This window comes from Centroberyx affinis, unplaced genomic scaffold, assembly GCF_046629955.1.
Source record: "Centroberyx affinis isolate AG114_WGS23_722 - 3 ecotype Tasmania unplaced genomic scaffold, CSIRO-AGI_Caff_v1 ptg000987l_1, whole genome shotgun sequence".
Classification (NCBI taxonomy): Eukaryota; Metazoa; Chordata; class Actinopteri; order Beryciformes; family Berycidae; genus Centroberyx; species Centroberyx affinis.
In genome coordinates this window covers 354,856-377,137 of record NW_027279554.1, presented here as the reverse complement: position 1 = coordinate 377,137, position 22,282 = coordinate 354,856, and the positions used below count along the sequence as shown (strand labels likewise).

The 22,282-nt window shown below is 40.3% G+C and overlaps 1 protein-coding gene across 1 annotated transcript in view; it reads left to right on the top strand.

Annotated features, from left to right (window-relative positions):
- Window positions 1-234: 234 nt before the first annotated feature.
- Window positions 235-22,282, top strand: part of adgrb3 (adhesion G protein-coupled receptor B3) — a gene marked incomplete at its 5' end in the record, with an annotated part of 67,962 nt that continues 45,914 nt past the window's right edge. Inside the window, 9 exons of the mRNA XM_071522438.1 lie at window positions 235-345; window positions 2,992-3,153; window positions 6,812-6,976; window positions 7,932-8,096; window positions 10,542-10,706; window positions 11,367-11,468; window positions 15,681-15,787; window positions 17,033-17,227; window positions 19,427-19,495. Coding sequence (XP_071378539.1) covers window positions 235-345; window positions 2,992-3,153; window positions 6,812-6,976; window positions 7,932-8,096; window positions 10,542-10,706; window positions 11,367-11,468; window positions 15,681-15,787; window positions 17,033-17,227; window positions 19,427-19,495 — 1,241 coding nt within the window. The remainder of the gene's footprint in view (window positions 346-2,991; window positions 3,154-6,811; window positions 6,977-7,931; window positions 8,097-10,541; window positions 10,707-11,366; window positions 11,469-15,680; window positions 15,788-17,032; window positions 17,228-19,426; window positions 19,496-22,282) is intronic.

The following is a 22,282-nucleotide window of genomic DNA, read 5'->3' as shown; positions in this document are numbered from 1 at the left end:
ACGCTGTGCTTTCAAGCTCAATTAATACTTCCAACTCACCCTTATAAATTCGTTGCATTGTTCTATGCCTTAGAGTAAATGACGAGTTAAATACTATATACTTGTGTGGTCTTTGTTTCTAGCCATGCATTGCCGTTGCTTCGCACATCTTGAAAAACAGTATGTAATAAGCTTTTGTTCTCAGAAGATCCTGTTTAAGCCTAGCTTTCATATGAACCTCTATTTTGTCCCTAGAATATGGAATGATCGGAGAGCATACAGTAAAAAGTCAGCGGCCAAGATCAGTTCATGACACAAAGGCCCTGCAGGAGCAAGCTGAATCTGCTAAATTTATGGCACAAACTGGTAATACAATAGTTATGTTTCTTTACTTTATTTTGTTAACTAAACTTAATTTCATCTGAGTCACATGCATGCTCTCTCTTGTACTGCACCTTTTAAGTGACAATGTTTTGCATTATTATTTTTTCCTACTCCTTCACTATTGCTACATATGAACGAGAAAGATAAATTTCCCATTTCTCTTTGAGTATTTACTTTGAATACAGAGTATAATTGGGTTTTGTGGGTCTGTTTGTTTTATTGTTACATAGCGAGTTGGCAAGTGGATTACTCATATATTCACAGAACATTAATTAAACGGGAGGTAAAACTTAGGCCCTGATGTAGTTAATCATTTCCTCCAAGGCGTGATAAATTAAATGTCATTCAATGAAAAACCCACCCCTTCAGCCAAATATGAAACACATACTTGGCCAAAATTGAACTGATAGATACTGACCTTAGTGATAAAAGGAACCTATGTGGCTTAATCTAGTGTAACATCCAATAAATGAATAACTGAAATTATGTAAATTCAGAAAGACTTTTATAACCTGCCACCTTAGCATTCTCAATAAAATCAAAATGCATTGAGATAATTGACAGCAATGTTGAAGCAAGACTTGACTTTTATTTTGCTTTCATTATTTAGCTGTTTTGTTGCTTTATTCTACACAGAAATCACTTTTTGGGGGCGGGGTGGTTTATATATAGCTGCAATTAAGATTTTTTTTGTTTTGTTTTGGGTTATTTTGTTTGGGACGTGTTTTTGTTTCTTCATGTGTTGTTCCATTCAAATTGCTGTCATTGGTTGAAACACTCCTTTCATTACCATTTTTATTTGCAAAACACCATGCATATACTAATCCTTAACACCTCTCCATTTACACAAGCTGTAGGTATGTTATTTCCCTGTTATGGGTCGCATCGCTGTGCTTTTCTGTTTTTCATCCTCACACAATTTACTCTCCCTGTACTGCCTCATTTAACCAATTGATCCACCTCAGTCTATTTTATGATCTGCAAAATTAAGGGTAGGTTTTAGATCCCTATTTGGTTGAATCTATGTGTCCTTAATACTACATATTGAGAAATTGCTTTGAAGCACATTGTGCCTAAAATCCTAAAAAATATGATTTGATGATTTCCAAAGACATAAATGTATTCAGAGCTGAAATTGAAAAACTCCTTTCTCTATTAAATTATTTCTCTAATGCATAAAGCCTCAAAGAAATTGAATACTTCACCTGAGGGTTTAACTATAATCAAACACAAATTATCCGGTGACTACTTTGGTATCGGAATTTGATTGTTCACTCTCTTGTCACCAAATAGTTTATTTCTTCTTCACTTAGGCTATCATGGCTTTGGAATTCACCCCACTGCCTCACCACAATATACATCTTTATTCAGCATTTCATGGCTTTTTGGTATTTGACTTTTGGGACCCTTAAGTTTGAAAGGCTCAACTTGATCTCTCACAAACATTTGATCCTTTTAAATCGACTCAAAAGAGATCTGTAGAATTATTACATATCTTTTTTTGAGTTTTATAACCATGGTCCTTTTTTTACTAATCTACCACCAAATGCAGTATATGATTGTTTAGTATATCTGCATGCACAGTTAAGCTGCTTCAAAGCCAAACTGCCAAAATCAATAGGCCAAGTTGGGCTGAAACGCCTGAATCAAAGAATAAGAATCAATTTTCATTCTGTGGCATGAATACCAGCTTTTATATTTCCTGCAACCAACACAGCACAACATCTAGGCACTCTAAATTGAAATTAAAAATATTTGGAAACGAGAAACTAGTTTGAGCCACATTTGTATACATGAAATGGCTGTGATCTGCTGAAAAAAATCAGCTAACTTTTTCATTTTCCTCCGCCCCTGGGAGTAAACAGTTCAAAATGGTTTTGAAAATTATTTACAACCACCAATAAAACACAGTAGATTCTCCTCTGTTGTCAAGGAAACTAGACATTTTTTGTTGCTGCAGTGCAAGGGATCCATACCTCAGACCTCTTTGTGAACTAACACCCATTAAAATTCCATTTTATTTTCTCAGTTAGATGTTGTTTTTCTTGCATGTTACCATGTCCTTATGAATTTCATTTATTTCTGGTGATTTACTTTGTTTTAACATATTATTTGGTTTTATTGAAATGCATGAATTATTTTTAAAGATGAAATGAAGCAGTTAGATATAGCCCTAATGTCTGCTGTTCATTTTTATAATCATAGCTATGCCTTGTCTGTGATCTTTGAATAAATACGCCACAAAAGTTTTGAAACCAGCTTCATTAAATTCAAATGGATATCCCTTGCTATAAAGAGCATTGTTAACTTCTGCAAACACACTCTCTTTGATTGCAGGCCCAAAACACTTGATTTTGCTGCATGTGAATCAAATCAAAGAAAGTACTTATAACTCAATAAAGCTCTGTAAATTAAGTATTTATCAAAGATCACATAAAGGTTGAATAGTGTGTCCCATAGTTTTCTTGTAAAAACTACCGTCCTCCTCTAACGTGACTCATGTTGCCCCTCCCCCCTCCTTGCTCAACCCCGCCCCGCCTTGCCCCACCCTGCCCTGCTAGCCCTGCCCCAGGGCTTCCATAGGACCATATTGCTGCATTTAACTAGTGTCACCCTTCTCCCACACAGGTGAATCAGGTGCAGAGGAGTGGTCCCAGTGGAGCTCATGCTCTGTAACATGCGGTCAAGGGTCGCAGGTGCGAACAAGAACATGTGTCTCACCATACGGAACACACTGCAGCGGCCCTTTAAGAGAATCAAGGGTTTGCAATAACACTGCCCCTTGTCCAGGTAGTGTTAGCCGCAGATTCTTGAATATTAATGTCTTTCTCATTTGTTCTTTATGGGAGGAAATGTGTTGTTGTGTTTTAACAAACTCTTCAAAATGTCTATTTAATCATGTATTGTTATTCTTACTATTATTATTATTATGCTTTCTTTCTTCGATGTTATTTTTGTGAATGTGATTTTTCATAATCACTTTTGTGTTTTCCATTTCATATAACTATAAGTCAATTCATCAGCATTTAAATGGTTTAATGACGTGGTTCTGCATGGAGCTTGGGGAGCAGTAGATACTGATGTGTCATCGGCTTCATTTTCTTGAAGGTCAGCTGTGCATTTTAAAATAGCTTGACAGTGTTTCTTCAAACATGCTGCAAGGCATGTCTTCCTCAACCCATGATGGCATGTTAGATGAGTCATTCATAGTCAGGTATCAACATCTCTGAGCTAGTCAGGTATCAACATTCCTCAGTTACTTTCCTGACTGGTGATTGCAGTGCACTATGTTTCTGTTTACAGCATCTGACAGGACACAGTGTTGTTCTAAACAAGCAATCATTAACCATTTTTTTGGATGTGTTTATATTGACAAATATTGCTTCAGTAGATTTGAGCTAGTATATGGTAAATAAAAGCAGGCAAAGTCATGTTAACGTTCTCTCAATGTGTTTGAACCCCTTATCTATTAAGGGGAGTGCTTCTCAGATTGCATCACAGAGTGATGCATCGGCCTTATCCCCATGGCTGATCAAAAATCTTGCGAGCGGCATCCTCTGACATTCTGATGTACTTCATATTAAAATGTGGCATGAGTAAGTGGGGGGTTGGCAGTTTTCAAAAGGGTCAGCATTTTACTGTGCTTGGGCAGTATTAGCTGAAAAGGGAATGAATCATTTCAAAGAACAATTTCCTAAAAATCAGTCTTAGAGTGACTGTCTTCTCTGGCCATTAATATTTAGCTCAGGGAGCAAGCTGCGTGTTAAAGCCCTTATTCCTCAAGAAAAAAAAGCCATATTCCAGGTATATTCATTCATTCGAATGGAGAATAATTATTAATTTAGAAACAGAATTTACAGAGCTGCCCAAATGAATTCATTATTCCCCTTGATTTATCTTAAGGCCTGCAGACATGTTCGTTCGAGGCTAATTGTGGATGTAGAACTTCGCCTCACATTTTAATAATGTGAAAATCCTAATCACCAAATAACTGGGCCATAAAGCTCTGGGAACACTCTAAATGAATTTAGTTATGTGCTCATAGATGCAGATTGTGTTAGAACTTTTTGCTTCATTTTCATTTAACATGAGAATTTCACTGAAATTGACTTTTCTCCTAAACATTTTTTAGGAATTACATGTTTTCTCTAGTTTCATGAGTTTTGAGTCACAAGATATCAAAATGCAGTCCTGCAATGTCATTAAATTTCATTGCATCAGATGCTTCACATACTAGGTTTTTAATTCAGCACAGGGATCGTGACCATAACATTTTCAGAAACAGAAAAAAAACCAGAAACAAAATGCAAAATGCAACTGATCTATCACTAGTGCCTCCCTTAATTACAGCAGCTAACAGGGACAAGTGGTGCGTAAAACGATGCGGCCTATCACTATATCACAATATTCCCAAAGGCAGATGGATCGATTTAACATCATTGAGCTTTCATCAAGCCTGCAGTATGCGAAAGTGGAAGGATACATCCAAAACAGGGAATGCTGACATTAGAGGCAAAGAAGTATCACTCTCAAGCTAAGAGGAAGAAACCCCACCTCACAGTCATCATCACTGAAAACAACAACATCATCTGTGAACAATGGCTCATGCACTGCAGGGTCAGATCAGGGGCGCTGTTAGAAATCCTGTCCCCCCAGCATGATGCACCTGACTTTTAGAACACTTACACTTACTGCCTAAAAATGGTAACACACCATTATTAAAAATAATGAAATAGTGCAAAAAAAAATAAATAATAAGAGTTCAAATAAAAGGCAAATGAAAAAAAAGAAAAAGGACTGCAAAATGTTCAATAAATCTTTTATATTTAATCAATAATAATTAAATAATGATAATAATTAACATAGTTCTAGTACAAGTATGAGTGGACATTTTCAGTTCACACATTAATATGTAAAACAACAGTCATGAGTGTTTTGCAATACCTTTGAATGTTACTCTGAAAAAAAATCTTTCTGAGGTAATGTTTTTGTTTTTTCCACAGAAGAATTCAGGGAAGTTATGAAACTGATGTAAAGTAATAAAACTACTGCAGAAATGTTGAGCTTTGTTCATGCAGTTTCAAGAGCAAAATAGAAGAGCACTGTCAAGACAATAATTTCATTTTCCTTCCTGATGATAACATGACTTTATTGCACAGACCAGCAGTCATTTAATAAGCAAGGTCTGGCCTTGCTGTGTAGCATTTTTTATGTGGTTAGGACATGTACCCTGATAAGTGGCTCTTTATTTGAGAAACTCTGTGAACCTACAAGGATTCTGAAGGCAATTCTGATCGTGTACCAGAAGGATGTGTTCCCCAAGATGGGGAACACATCCTTATGGTACACTGGACTTTAAATTAACAGTGTTTGAGAGAGATTTGTGCTTGTCCAAAGAAAGAAGAACTTTGAAAGCGGGACATCTCACTTTTCTTACTGATGACAATATATATATATACAGTAGAAAAGTGGGATTGCCTGCTTTATATACTTGAGAAGGTTACCATTACCAAGATTTCATACAAAAGGAAAATGAGAAGACAATATCAAACCACCAAGCCCACCGATAAACTGATCTCTGAGCTAAAGTTATTGCTATTGATAATGCTGTATTTGAATGTATTTAAAATATGCTGTAAAAATGGTTTAGTCAGCAATTTTGTAATGTATTTATTTATTAAGTTATTTTTGATGAAGCAAGCATTAGATAACAACAACATAATGCCTGACAGGTATCAGTATGATTTAAATGGAGAAAATAATTGAACAGTTACAAGCCTTGGCAACATTTGTAGCATTATTTGTAGTTCAGACTTGCACAACTGCTCAGGGCCCATGATGTGTAAACTTATCAATGAATACCCATTTTATTAATTTCCCTTTGGGCTTGGGCTGTCTGCTGGATGCATAATTATGATTAGCATGTGTTGATCTAACGACTGATTTGCAGAACCAGTGTTAGCCCACATCAACCTGAAGGTCCAGCCCCAGTCATGAATATTCATGAGGATTCCAGTAGACCAAGGAGACTCATCATAAATTTGTGCAGACCTAGCTCGCATCCACATCTTGTGCTATAAAGCCAGAAATCTTGTCCTTCCTATTTAGGATAGTTTGTGGACTATTGATATTTTTCTCACACTGCTATCCTATACAGTGCGGTTAGCGGGGATAGCACTTACTGTTATTGTTTTGAATATATACTGAACAGTTGTCTAATGAACAGTCTAAATACAATCTAGGACAGACGTGACTAAAGCTTCTGGCTAAGCCTTTGGGAAGTTCCACACCGTCTGAGCACTCAGTGTTTCATCTGCATTAGCTTTGTTGCTAATTATGTACGTTTGTTTTATTTAGGGCTGTTTTGCTCAGTATCTTATTGGTTTTGTTTGTGCTACAGCATAGGCAGAGACTCTGATTAGGCCTGATGCCTGTCCTTTGTCCGCAGTACATGGTGTCTGGGAGGAGTGGTCACCGTGGAGCCTGTGCTCCTTCACATGTGGCCGAGGTCACCGCACTAGGACTAGGATGTGTGCCCCTCCGCTGCATGGAGGCAGGGCCTGTGACGGGCCTGAGACTCAGAGCAAACTTTGCAACATTGCTTTATGCCCTGGTATGTATCATCTGCTATTAAATTATACTGTTCAGAAAACAACTCAATTAATACTTTGCCCCGAAGGAATGATTGCGAGAGAGATATGGAAGGTATGAAGATGATCAAAAACCAAACTCATCTCAGATGATCGATTCTTGAGAGTGGTAGCGGCTTACCTAACATGCAGTTATATGATAATTTAACCAATATTGCAAAGGTGAGTAAAAAAGAGAATGTATGGAGGCCTCGTGGCACATTTAAAGCAATATTTGCTGCTCACACAATAATGCAGTCTAAGAAACCCTGTTGAGAGTCAATACTGTAATTCTGACGTCAAAATCACTTACCTGCAATTGCCTGTGAATGGTAAGCAGATTAGTGATTATGGAGTTTTTCCACACTGCAAATGTTAGCTTTGCTGTGGTACGTGACACTGAAAACCATTGAGTCCCAGATGCTTTTCCCCTGCCTATCTGTTGAAGGAGAACGCAAATAACAAATATTTTGGGTATTCTAAGTAAATGTACATTTTTTTTGTCATTGACACATAAGGCTTTTTTAATAGTGCTTTGTGTCTGTAATACAGCTGCATACAGTATGTAATGACATTATTTTCAAAGAGGTGTTTTACAGCAAGATATTCGACCAAAACAAGAAAGGGTGGTAAAGGAAAAAAAAACTTTTCATGTAATGTTTTCCGTTGCTATTGGCTATTTTAAGAAATTTTGAAAAAAAAGGTAAATTTTTTCTGTAACATCCCTGTCATTCGATCCATCCAAGTAAAAAAAAATTGATAAAGATCTGTGTAGGCTGCATGCGTGCAATGTCTTTTCTGTATTTTATGAAGAATATCTGTTTTATTGGCTCCAAACCGAAGAGAGAATAGTGATCTGAATATCTCCTCCCATTTCTGTCTGTCCTCTTTTTCCCTTCACTTGGGACATGCTTGTTGGGTTCTGGTTGGGTGCCTCAGTGGACGGACAGTGGCAGGAGTGGAGCTCTTGGAGCGATTGCTCGGTGACCTGTGCCAATGGCACTCAGCAGAGGACCAGGCAGTGCTCAGCAGCCGCCCATGGGGGATCTGAGTGTCGCGGTCACTGGGCAGAAAGCAGAGAGTGCTATAATCCTGACTGCACAGGTAAAATCCTGAGCCTCTTAATTCCATATCCGCTTTGATGTCTAAATTCTAAATTATGATTTGAAATAGGCAGCAAAAGAGACAAAAAAAACAAGAGCCTGCCCAGTATTGTCATCATCATTATTACGATCATCACTACCATCATCATTACCACCAACTTCAGATTAAACGTGGAATTTGATTCCATGAATCACTGTGTTACCCTCCTTCCTCCTGTTTCAAGTCATTCCCTGTGTGCTGAAAATCTCTGTAGTAAGAATCAAGAATAACGCTAAAGACCATGCTCTATCAATTGGATTTGTAAAATCCAGTTAGATTTACTGTATGCCATTCATATAATTCAGGGCTCGCTGTCCAAACTGTCTGTCGACATCATAGATGTATTACAGGCTCTAAGATGTCAGCTTAGTGGTCCCCATCAGGCTTTGTATTGTCTGATCATATGAAGGGCCCGAGCACTCTCATAATCTCCTGATGCAATTTTCACTGTAGCAAAGTAACACAGCTGGGATTTTTTTTTTCTGTACTTCACTTTTATTATGGGTAGCAAACAGATTTGAGTATATTCTGTAACCAGTCAGCCAACCTTATGCTCCTCTGGCCGCTAAAACCTTTATAAAGGCTTGTAAATACTTAGTTTCAATTTGTGCGCATGATAATGAATCAGGAGATGCTGTTGTTTGCTTCAGAGTGAGAGGGTACATTTATGCAATTTGATGAGGCCTACCTATTTAGCAATTCTTATTTGTTTCCAAGGTGAGAGATCAAAGATAAGTGAGACACCAGAATCTGGCCCATAATATAACAAATCAGCACAACTTGAATGTCAGGCTCGAAGCCTGCCACAGAGCAAGTTAGCTGTGAATGATGGATTGGATGGATTGATTTTGCATTGTGGAACCGAAAATTTTGAGTTCAAGCCAGACCTAGTACGTCATTTCAGAATTGCTGTAATTACAGTACCACTTCAAGTGAGAAACTCTACTCAATAAGGCAATCGGCATCCACAAAAAAATCAAATAACAGAATAAATATAAAATAAAATGTTTAAATTGACTCATAATCACACAAAAGGCATGTGCATGATTTTGCACCAATATAATATGGTTCTAAATCCGTTTCAAAATTGCTATAATTTTTCCAGGACTGCTGGCATATTGAGCTCATAGAAGCACATGGGGATAAATCTAACAAAGAAAAAGCTGCTCTGATTTGGAGCAGAAGTTTAAGTATCTACTGGGATTTGATGAATGTCTTACTTGTGGTTTAAGCTAACAGGTCACAGCGTTTTTTTCGGTCCAGTTGGAAGCGCCGCTGACAGAGGTTAGCTGTAGGACAGGAGATTGCTCTGTACATGTGAAGGAGGGGTAAGTGTAGGTTAAAATGAGAGTGGAGTGTGTTTCCTGCTTACGGGGTGTTGTACCTTTCTTTCAGACAAGGGCATGTGATTTACTACATTGCTGAAGGGGAGCATCTGTTTTTTGTCTAATGCACAATTTTACAGTGTTCATTAAAAGGGCATAAAACATGCTGGTGGTTTTGGAAACTTCAGCATAAATGTGGTTTAATATTGGCAAAGTGAGGGGAATAATCACCACCCACAGAACAGCGTCTTAGTCGTAAAAGAGACATCCTCCTGATTATTGCAAGTATTCTATATTTTTTTTTTAAATATAGAAGAAAGCCAAACCCTTTGCTAAAACATGTGTTTGCTTTGTCTCCTGGCACCCTAAAACATGTCAAGAAATCTATATCCATTAACCAGTATATGACAATATGCTGATTTTCACATCATTGTGCTGTACTCCCAACATAGTTACTAACTGCATCCCTGGATAGCAGAAGAAACAAATGGTGAGAAAGATGCCATGATATCTTAAAGGTCACACAACATTTATTGCGAAGCTGAATGGCATAAGAGAATTATCTCACCTAATGATGTTTGTCCCCCGCTATGAAAGCGGGGGAGGGGCTATGGATCGGTCCCAGTCCACCCATCCGTTACGCACAATATCTCGGACGCTACTCATTGGATTTTGACAAAACTTCGGGGAATTATACGTGTCACTGCTCTGTTCCGGCATTTTCAAAATGACACTGATGGGCCTAAGGAGGGCGCTACAACGTTTATTCACTCATCCATGTGTCACACACAGTATCTCACACACCACTGATCTGATTTTGACAAAACTTGGGGGAACGATGCTTCTCTCTGCTGCATTCCAGCATTCAAAATTACACAGTTTGGCCCAAGGGGGATCTACAATTAGAGCTCGAACCAAGGTGACATATTTGTCACTGATTGGCCCAGACGGGGACTTCATCATTCGTGGGGGACGACATGTTTACTGTTGCTTTGTGTATCTTCACTGATATCTATTTGTTATGGGGGAGGTGGATGCTCTTGAGAGTATCTCTTTCTAACCATGGATGACTTGTTTTCAGCCAACGGCCAATGGAATCCTTGGGGCCCGTGGAGTGGCTGCTCTAAATCATGTGACGGCGGATGGCAGAGGCGCGCCCGCGTGTGTCAGGGGGCAGCGGTGACTGGGCAGCAGTGTGAGGGCACGGGGGAAGAAGTCCGCAAGTGCAGTGACCAACGCTGCCCAGGTAACCCAAAGGAGAATTACGCTGTGAGATTTAAATCGGAGTGACCACAGAGTCACTTGAATGAAAGTGTTGTAGGAAGATATTATCTCTGCGTGAAGTGAAATGGCATTTCTGTGGGAGGATTATCGTTTCATAAGATATAAGCCAGCAGTTAAAGCAGAACTTGAAGAGGAATTGCAGCTGGAGCCTTCCCAATTGTCTTATATTTTTCCTTTAACTGAGTATGAATATTCAAACAAACGATGGCATTGGATGACTTGTGTTAATCTCCATGGTGGTGACAGACATTACATTGAGAAGTATCATCAAGGGTATTGTACGTTTTTCAAAGGAATCTCTTTGTGAAGTAGAGTCTTAGACATAAGACAGTTAATGCTTTTTAATTCTCTGAAGTGATGGGCTTAGTGTAAAAAAAAAAAAGGAACCTTAAAAAACTTTTTGAAATTGTGTAGTGCCTGAGTTCACAATGTTTGTGATTGAAGCAGAGAAAGTAAAATTTTCATGTGATGGTTAAATGACATGCTCCTATTCACAAACATGCAACTTTGATCTCCTGAATTTCCATAGCTCCTTAAAATCTAACATGAAGAAATCGTTGCATCATATTGGAAATGCTGAAAAAAAAAAAAAGAGTAATGTTTGAACCTCTTTACTCCTTAGCACCGTATGAGATTTGTCCTGAGGACTATGCAGTGTCAATGGTGTGGAGACGGACACCTTCAGGGGAACTGGCCTTCAACAGATGCCCCCCCAATGCCACCGGTAAGGACATATTGTCTTGCTTCTTCTTCTAATATCATTGCACAATTTTTATATGGAGTCTGTGCATTGAGAGGCATGTAGAGGAATTCGGGCATATGTGCTCAAATTATTGATGATCCTCCTCCTACCTCAAGCAAAAAATATTTCTCTGTGACCCTTCCTGTAGGCTTCAAAAAGAAAAAAAAAGAATAACCCGTCCATAGTCAGGCGAGACAACATGTTCTCATTATTGTGTTGGTAAAATGAAATCTTCTCTATTGAATACTTGAATCTGATTGTTTTGTTTTTTTCAAATGCCTGTCCAAATCATGCAAATGTTCCAACAAGTGCCATTATCATTCTAAAATTGATGCACTGTCCCATAGTGAATTACTATGCAATATTGCTCAAGTGACATGGTATCAGAATTTTAATACACAATATTTCCATCACAATTTAACTTTTTTAACAAATTTTACAACAAGCCACATTAAATGTAGCAACAGATTGCCAGCAACATCGCTTCATAAGCTGCCTGTCAGTGACCAAGTTGCACAAACAAAAACATGCCTCTAATTTTTTTAAATCGGCTGCCTCATCCTCACACCTGTAAAGCTATACACAAGCAGCAGAACAACACTGTAATGTTATGTCTGTTATCTGCTTCTGTCAAAAGTGTCTTCTCCTATATAAAGTTAGCTTCCACATTTGAGCAGCAATCACATATCAGTTCAACATGCAAGATGTCACTTATGGCTACATCTGGCAGTAGACAGACTGTGCTCCGATTAGGGAAAATAAAACAGTTACGATGTTTTTAAGGCTATGAAATGGCTAACTGGCAAGCTAGATATGGTAGCAGTCATACAGTATTCACAGATGGCTTACCTGTAGCAATTTTATGGACAGTAAGGTTTACTAGCATGACATTAGCTTTCTGGCTTATAGCCTACCTGTGGGGGGGGGGGGGGGGGGTATTTCCAGGTGGGTGCTATAGGGTTTTTTCTGTATAGTGGAGTGATAAATTAACATTTCTACTGAATAAGGATCTCATTTACACCACAGTGCTTCTTCAAGAGCCAAATTCAGGTTAGTCATTCAGAGCGAGACGCTTCACTCCCCCACAGTAGACCTTGACACTATCAGACTCAATCAAGCGTGTAGGTAATTAATAAAAATAAAAGTTGTATTTTTGTGAAACCTTAACTGTATTTCTTGGAATCTTAGCTGCATTTATTCCCACAATTCCCGTAATCCTCCTCTCGTATTTTTAAGCACAATGCATCCCACAGAATACGAAAAAAGACAGAGACTGTGACAACAGGCTGACAACAGCTCAGGCCAAGGTTATTTGTATAGCAGTTAATCATGGTTACTCAAAGGGCTTCACAATGGCCACATTATGAAACAATAAATGAAAAGGACAGCGCCCAACCAGGACAATCAGGCATTCAGTGGGTGCTGAGAGTGGGTTAACAGAAATTAAATATTGATAACAAAAAGGAACATAAACAAAATACACAGAATAAACACAGTAAGGACGCTTGGGTGAATCTCCGGATCTGGCACGGGGCATCGACAGCGACTTGGTGACTGCAGTCATTGTTGTCATCAAGGTCGTCATAACAACGACACCCGGTGCAGGGGCGTCAGCATTGTTTCGGTCACCATGGACAACAACAACCACCGCAGGCAGGGAGGCAGGAAAAGGACGTACACAGACCGGGAAACCAGGACACACAAACTACATTAACATCAGCAGCAAGCTGAACTAGTGCTAACCAACTAGTCAAACCTCACTCTGCAGAGACTGAGTCACTCCCAGACTGTAATTATACAAAGCTACGCCAAAAAACAACAACAAAAAGAACAAAGCAGCTAAATGATAAATGGTAACAAATCCAAGGTACATAAAAACATGACAGATTTCCTGAATGTACTGCATGGGATTCTTGGGATGCGCTTTTACGCACACACTTGGTCTCTTCCTCCCCCTTATTCTTTGCAGTGCTGTATATGAAATATGAAACAGGATATAATCAGTTTGTTTAAGATTCACGTTCAATAATTAATTGATAATTCAATACATATGTTTGAAAATTATTTCAAACATATGCTTATCCCATGAAATACAACTTCCGACGGACCTTGAACAGAATAGGGACAATGGAGAAGTTGAACATTCAACGCACCCATAATCCTCTATTGTGCACACGTCTGTCCACAAGATGGCGTTGCGCTAGCCCTCTGTCAAATTTGAGCATGTGCATATTTACTGTTGTTGGCGCTCCAATAATGCATATCCCTTGAGCAACTAAAAAGTGCTGGCGGCATTTGGTTAATTATGGGATGGGAGTGAGTGTGCTGTTAGGGAGACCTCCAGGTGCTAGCAGGGAAACAGACATCGCTAGCAAAATGTGTTTAGCTTCTAAAGCTAATAAACTCAAACCATGTATGTTTTTGCTAAAATTATGATTTTTGCTTGTAAATAGTTGTATAAACAGAAAAATGAACTCGGGGTCTAGGTGTTTCGCATTCAAAATGCCTCCTGCCTCAGGCAATTTCTATCCTCCAATATTGCTGAATTCCCATTAAAATTGCAGCATCTTATATAACCACAATGAAACCACCCATCTACAGGTCACCGAGTAGAGGTGATGCGGAAAAACCCCTAAAAAATATGACTCTGTATCCCCTGATTTAAATTGATCTTTTTATATCATATGACAAATAAGCTTCACATGTTTCATTTGAGTCTACTTTCATGTCAGTGGAGTTCTTGAATGTGACCCTCCCCAATTGCTGTGCCTCTTTTTGCCAGTTCCCACCTAAACCACACAGCCGCTCCCAGCTTACAATGACCTTCAGGAGTGTCAGAGCCAATAAAAAATAAATGAATTCCTAAATTACAGGTATCAAGCCAACATAAAATACAACCACTTACCAGCATTGTTAGGGTTTTTTTTGGGGGGTTTTTTGGGGGGTGGGGGGTGGGGGGGGGGATATGAGATCCTTGAAGATAAATGAAGAAGTCCCTGAAGATAATCTTCTGAAAAGTGCTGGCATCCGTTAAAGATAGGGCCTTGGAATATAAAGGTAAATAAAATGGCCCCGGCGAAACCAGCATGGAGGGAGTAGGCTGCTCAGTGTGGTGTAAAGTGGAGGGCCTCCCCTGCTGCCCTCTGGGTAGTCTCATATTGTTGCATGGGTGCTCCCAGCATGGGGGTGTTTTGTGTGCACTGATGGCTTTAGTGCATATCACCAGGTAGTAGCTGTGGAGCAAGGGGGCGTAGGAGGTGTGGTTGTGATCTCTCTCTGTCTGTGTGTGTTAGTGTGCGAGAGGGAGAGAGACAGAGACGGAGAGAGGGAGAGAGAACGAGAGATAGTGAGCGTTTATGTGGAGCATTGATGCCAGAGGAAATGTTTTGTGCTGTGGGAGTTTTCCTTAGGATGTCAAGCACCTGTGTTGAAGCAGTGGGGTGATGTGTGAAGTGCACTCCAGCAGGTCGACAGCTGGGAAGGTGCGATGTTGGGCCCAATGTAGGATCTGTACTGTGATGTGGGTGGATATTGGGTGGTTTTGCTATTTCAGGATCACCGTTTAAATGCCTGACAGCTATCGTAGCTGAACAACTGCATGCTTGAATAAGCGATGTTGCATTAACACAGAATACATATACTGTATTTAAAGGCATGGGTATGTTTTATGTCTGTGTATTATACTATAGGGGCAATGCTGTACACATACTGCAGCATTGTTTCTGCCAGAAAGTTTCTCTCTCTCTCTCTCTCTCTCTCTCTCTCTCTCTCTCTCCCTCTCTCTCTCTCTCTCTCTCTCTCTCTTCCTATAATAATAATAGGCTCCACCCCCAGTGTAAAATGTGTGTGGGTGATAGGCAAACGAAATTGACAACAAGAGAAAAGATACGTCTCTAATGAAAAGGATTAATATTTCTCTCTCTCTCTCTCTCTCTCTCTTTCTTCCTTTCTTTCCTCTCTGTTTTGTCCGTCTCCTTTTCCTTTACCCAACTCCCTCCACACCACTTCCATCTGCCTTTCTTTTGCCTTTCCTTTGGTCTTAATCCCCCCCCCGCCCCCACCCCCCGCCCCCATACCACCACCACCACTCCACACACACACACACCCTCTATGTCTGCATCCTCATCTCCCTTCTCATCCCTCCCTCGCTCCTCATCCTCTCCAAATCTGTCGCTGTCTCCTTCCCTTCTGCAGGCACCACTAGTCGACGCTGCTCTTTGGATCACCGTGGTATGGCCTTCTGGGAGCAGCCCAGCTACGCTCGATGCATAACAAATGAATTCAGATACTTGCAGCAATCAGTAGGTGCAAAGTCAGCTCCCTCTCTCAGCCTCTGTTTCCAATGCATCATAAATTACCTCCCCAGTGTTTTCCCCATCCCCCATTCTCATCACACTGTAGCCAAAGATTAACCACTTTCAATAGAGGAGCAAATTAAAACACTAATTTCACCATTTTTCCCGGTGTAATGAATGGTCCTCTCCAGGTCCTTAAACTCTTTGATTTAGAGCTTCGGGTAATTTCCAGTCTCAGTCACTTGTTCCACATCCTTACATTTGACAAGGTAGAATGCTAAAAGATTTTCAAAAATGGATGGAAGTAACAAATAAGTAAATATTTTTGTTACTGTAATTGAGTAACATTTTGTGTACTTGTATTTTTTGAAATCAGTTATTTTTGTTTTACTTATATTATGTTTAGAGTCAGTATTATACTTTGCTGCATTTCCAGGGTGCAAATTTTGTTGGCTCTACATAAATATTGCACCAGAAACTGACCAATTTATGAGTGATGAGTGTGGCAAGCAAGGTAAAAGTCAGTGAATGTCAGCAGATCCAAGTCAGCTCCTCGGCCCTGGGTCCTTGGCCCATATAGAGTTACAGTTCTGAACACTGAGTATACTGGCAAGAAAACAGAGAGATGGTCTGTTCACAAACCACTAATAATATCCCTAAACTGCTGTTTATTCATGCTTTATTTTGTCTATGCACTTTATTTTGTAAAGTTTGTTTCAATCAAAAAAACCTAGTTTGAACTCTCTTTTTTCTTACACTTGTTCCATTGCATGAGGAAGATAATGTGTAATAACATAATACTAACCTAGTAACTTTACTTAAACTTTAATTCTGCACTAGTATTTTTACTTCTACGCAAGCAATATAATAGCACTTCTACTTAAGCAGGATATTGTGGTAACAATACAATAATTCAGATGAGTTGGGATAGCACATATGCCTGTGCATCATGAACATAAACCCTGTGCAATGATGTGCATGGCATTTCACTCTGCAACTTTTGCCTAAACTTGTGTCTTCTGCTCCAGTTAACTCTTTCATTCTCATTGGTTCATTTCAAAACATCTGCCAGGCAGAGTATATTTTGGTCTGGCTTAGATATAAGTGTCACATACAGGCCTTAGAGGGTAGAGTTTTTCCTCCTGACTGTTTGCACTTCATTTACTCCACGGTGTAACTGAGCGTGTAACTCAAACTCAAAACTGCAGAGAACACCTATGCCCCAAGTTCTGTCTTCTCCTTTTCCTGGAGGTTCAGGGGCACCTTGCTAAGGGCCAAAGGATGCTGGCGGGGGATGGGATGTCCCAGGTCACGAAAAACCTGCTGGACCTCACCCAGAGGAGGAACTTCTATGCCGGCGACCTGCTGTCTTCCGTGGAGATCCTTCGCAATGTGACTGAGACCTTCAAGAGGGCCAGCTATGAGCCATCTTCAGATGATGTGCAAGTGAGTGAATAACTGTTATATTTTAACCTGGACATACTCTGCACTGGATCTGTGTGCAATACATTCATATAGTGACAGATATTTATATCTTTTTCAAATGAAATAATAGGCTGAATCACATTCATTTTTGATCTAATCAGATCTGTATAAGGTGTCATATGAGATTCAATTTAACATGACATATGATAGATTATGAGAAAAACAAATGGTTGTCCAAATGGATGTGATTTCATAAACATAGCTTTCTATCACAGTTTTCTAACATGTCAAAAATGACACACAGGCTGACAGCCACACCTGATGGCTCTATAGTATCAGAGATCTTCTCCTCCCCCTCGTAAGCCGTTTCATCTCGTCATGTTGGGGTTGACTGCAGTCTTGATCCTCTTTATGTCAATAGGATGATGGAGATTATAGCTAAAGCTCCTCCTCCATCTCCAATAAGATCATTTCTGTCCTCAGAGCTGTGTCATTTTCAAAGACGCCCTTCCACTGTCATGGGCTGATGTTTGTGCGGTAGCTGCGTATTTGAATTAGTGTGTGTGTTTGTTTTACTGTGTGTGTGTCTGTGTGTGCATGTGTCTGTAGCGCCCAGATCTCTCTCCATTTATTGTCTCCGCTTTGTTTTAGTGGCTAAAACTGTCAGAGTGAACAAAAGGGGAAGGAAACAATGTAATTCAATATTTGATGGGAACAAGCAAAGCAATTTTTGAGCATGTGTGATATTGCAAAGTCTAATTTTCTATAATATCTATCCTTGTTTGAATTACTGTATCTGGTCTAGCTTAGTTGCTGTAATTAAGTTTTTGTTTGTTATTGCTACTGTATAGAATTGTAAGCAATAGTACTGGGAAGGAGAGAATGGGCGAGAGCTGCCCATTTGCCAGCTGTGGTATGGAAGTAGAAACTATAGCTATAGTAACGTGAAAATCCCTGTCAGTTAGTGTTAAAATCCCCCAACACAGTGCAGTATTTGCTGATCAGCAGGCTTTTTCAGTATATAACATTAGAAAATGTTTTACTGGACATTTTTTCCCCCCGACACGACATCAATATACCCACAGTGCAAGACGTTATCCTTTTTTCCACATTTAAAAGCGAGGACATGGCAAAATATTAACCAGATAATAGAAGTGTAAAAAAACATCCATAAAGCTATCTGATGGCAAGATTAGTGAATCACAGAAAACAGCAACAGTGTGAGACTAGATGCATGTCAGTGCAGCATGTGATTTTTAGCTTAGGAGTTAAGTCACCAGAAATGTTCTCATTATGCATTTCCAAAGGCTGGAGGTGTTTGGACTGCAGAATCTTGTGAATGCTCTTTTCGTTCGTTTCCTGCTGCTTTGATGTATGTTTTTTTACATGGAACGTATATAGTATGCTGCTAATATTCTGCGGAAAAGATTCCCACTTGCCTTGCCCATGCATGTGCAACCTGGGGCCCTTTTTCAGACATTTTCCCACCATAGAAAACCTATGGGATGAAGAAATTGTCCTGTCTCTCGTTATTATAAGAGCTGTATGGTGTGTGTGGGCAGACAGGAGAGCAGTCAGCCAGCCCACCCCCTCCCTGTGTCTCTGCGCTAATGCAGTGTTAAAGTGGGCACATTACCACCAGAGGGAGCATAAGCATTCAAGTAGAAAACAAGATAGCCTGTGTCAAGAGAGAGAGCCACCCCCCCTAGGCACATTGTAGACCAGACGAAATAACAAGGCCAAAGATCAGACAGGGTCCTATTACTACTGCGGGCGTGCACCCCCAGCACCCCCCCGCTCTCCGCTGCTCAAGAAGACAATCCACACAGCTGCTCAAACATTCCCTTTCATCTTTTTTTCTGATTGCAGCCTGTGTTTCTCTCCTCTAGCATTAAGTGTTCACTGCAAGCTGCGGGGGGTTCAAGGTGTATTTTTGTCAGAGCTGCTCCACAGATTCCATCTTTTCTCTGATGCTTTACCATCATGGTTTCAATGACAAATTTTCAAGGTGGTATTTCAGCCCAGCAGGGATCCTCATTACTCCCTTATAGATATCCCTGATTTGCTGTGATTTGAAATGTCACTATATTGCCTAGAACTTTATTTTTTGAGTGCACAGTGCTCATGTGTTATTATTTAATTAGAGCATCTTTCCAATGCTTCAACGCCTCTGTATGCATGTGGGTGTGTTATGTATGTTCCCTCTCTTCATCTCCACAGAACTTCTTTCAAATCATCAGCAACCTCTTGGAGGAGGAAAATAAGGAGAAATGGGAGGACGCACAAAAGGTAAGCATGTTGCAGCACACTTACTAAATAATTCAGGTTGCAGCGTGAGTGCTGTGTGCCTCAAAAATCTAGTCAAACCATGTTTACAGTTGTCCTGTCTGAATGGCAGACATAAAGAAAGGTTGAAGAAATGTTAAGGTAATATTATACTTGCACAAATCTCTCTGAAAGGTCATTTAACAGGAATGACATCTGCCCTGATTTGGAAAGGCAGTTCCTCAGTGCTCCACATGGTGGCAGCAGCACTGCCACATACAGTGGATTGTCTAGCCCAGTGATTCTCAACCTTTTTCAAATCAAGGATCCTAATTTAGTCCACATTAGGGCCACGGACCCCCATTTGATGAGATTTTGTCTCTTGGACCCAAATATGAGAATGTTTTTATTGTTAGATATGATTTTGTCCAGAATTCCAAGTCTATCTGTATTGTAGGCAGAGAGATAACAGTGAAACTATGATCAAAACAGTCATTCTTCTACATTCTCTAATTGTGATAACTTCATGTAAATGAAATAAGGCTGAAGTTTAACAATTCATCAATTTGCTGGGGACACCCTGGAACCCCCTCAAGGACCCCTGGTGGTCCCCGGACCCCACGTTGAGAACCACTGGTCTAGCCATTAACATCAGGTTTATTCCTCCTGTAAATACATTATGTTAACTCACCTGGCATAGATCATGGCAACCAGTGCATTTAGGCCATTACTGAAAGTTGAATTTTGTAATGTTTTATAATGTATGGGAGCTGATGTTTGTTTGTTGCTGCTAAAGCTCCCTCTCCTTAAAAGGTTAAGGTAGCTCATCGGACATATAAGCAGCTTTAAGACTCCCTTGGTAGTAAATGCATTACATGGGTTCAAACACAAATTAATAAGAAACCATGGTAGGCTCAATATCTCATGCAAGTAAAGCTGAAACAGGCTTCAGCCCTGGCATAATGTAGACCACTGTTTCTGTACAAAAGACTACACTTTCCGCACACTGTGTTTATCTGTGGAGGTTGGCTTCCAGCTACATCCTCTGTCAGCCGCAGCTCTCAGCTTGAGAGGTGGCAACTCTCTTTTTCAAAACTGCCACTGGTGTCTGAGACAACCTGAACCCTGAAATCGCACACATCCAGACTCTGACAGAGATACCATCTGTGAAGACTGCCAGTCTGCAAAGGGCATCTGCTCTTTTGTCAGCTCCACTGGTAAATTGACTTAAATTAGGTATCACCTGCACTGACACATGACTGAGGTGGGTGTCTTTAAATCATTCAGATCTCCCTTTTGCCTCTATTTCTCTATGCGTCACTTTAAATAAGATAGTGGGGAGTCCAGGCAGTCCAGCCTCTGCCAGGAATGCCAGTCCTGGCTCTCTCCACAGGCAGTAACTAGGTGTTTACTCACAGCAGCTTTAGTTTGGCAGGCTTCAAAGGTAGGCTGTTGGTGAGACGGGCACACAAATCAGTAATTTTTATTTTTTATTTTTTGAGTGGGCTTGAGAGAGCGAGAGAGACAAACAGACAGGCAGACAGGCAGGCAGACAGATAGATTAGAGGGAACGTAGCAATAGGAAAAGTTGTCTCTGTGATTGGGAGCCCAGAGGAGGTTTGTGACAAGGTTAATTTTTTCAGTAGTTGTCAATGTGCCTGTCAAAGGAGTGGTGCTTCAGTTTAGACACTCCACAGAGTGGGTATTGGCTAAGCAGTGTCGTCTGATCTCAACAGACCGTGCACGGACATCACAGTCATTAATCTGTCTCTTACTAGCTTATCTTGCATTAATGGGTGTTCCGAGCCAAATCAGTTTTCAAGGCACACTTAAACTGCAGCCACTGGCCGTTCAAAATACTCATATGAAACACTTTACTATGTTCACTCCATTTTTACAGGCTATAGAAATGGCTTTGTACGCAAATTATTTTATATATTCACCTCCTATCACTGTTACCATGGCGAGGAAAGGAAGAGCTCCGTCTATAGAACCTCCACTGCGGCCATTTCCCTGCACTGCCTTCACATCTCACGGTTGCCATGGAGACCAGCAGAATGAGCATGACTGCACTGTGCGTCAGACATGCCGGAAGGGATGAAGTGATGTGCTTTTCTCCCCCACTATGGCTTTCACTCTGCTGTGTCAGAGGCTCTCAACTTCAGCATCACTGATCCGCTTGCCTGCCCTCGCATTGGCACATGGTGTAAGCATGTGCAAACACACAGAACGCAAGGTGTGACCGAGGAGGAAAATACCTGCCTTAGGTGTTGTTGAATATGAACCCAGAGTGAGGTGTTAATTGCCAAATGCCACGCAAAGGTTAATTGCTTTGTGTCATTAGTGTGTGCTCACATGCTCACAGTCTTGCAATATTTGTATAACATGACATGTTTCTCTAACCAACGTTTTCGTCGTTTTGTTAAAGTGTAATTTTGTGTGTAGTTTATGCTATTGTAAGCATGCCATTTGTCTTAGTATGAATGTGCATTATGTATGGTGCAGCTACACAGTTTACACAGCGCTACAATCAGTGCTATGTGCATTATCCAAGTCAGAGGACTCAACTGGTCACCCCGAATCAAAGCCCTCTGATTAGATCTGACCCATCGCCACTAGATTTGAAGCCAGGATAGCAGTCCAATCTCTTGAAGGTCAATTATCGGATTAGCGTGCCTTTGGCATATCGACTTGGAGGCGAGAGCTGTGCTGACAGGCCCAGCAGAAGGACTGGTTGACCCGCAGCTCTGTCCATGGTGCTGAATGCCTCTCGCTGCATTTGCACACTGATTGCTGTTCTCCATGAAGGGG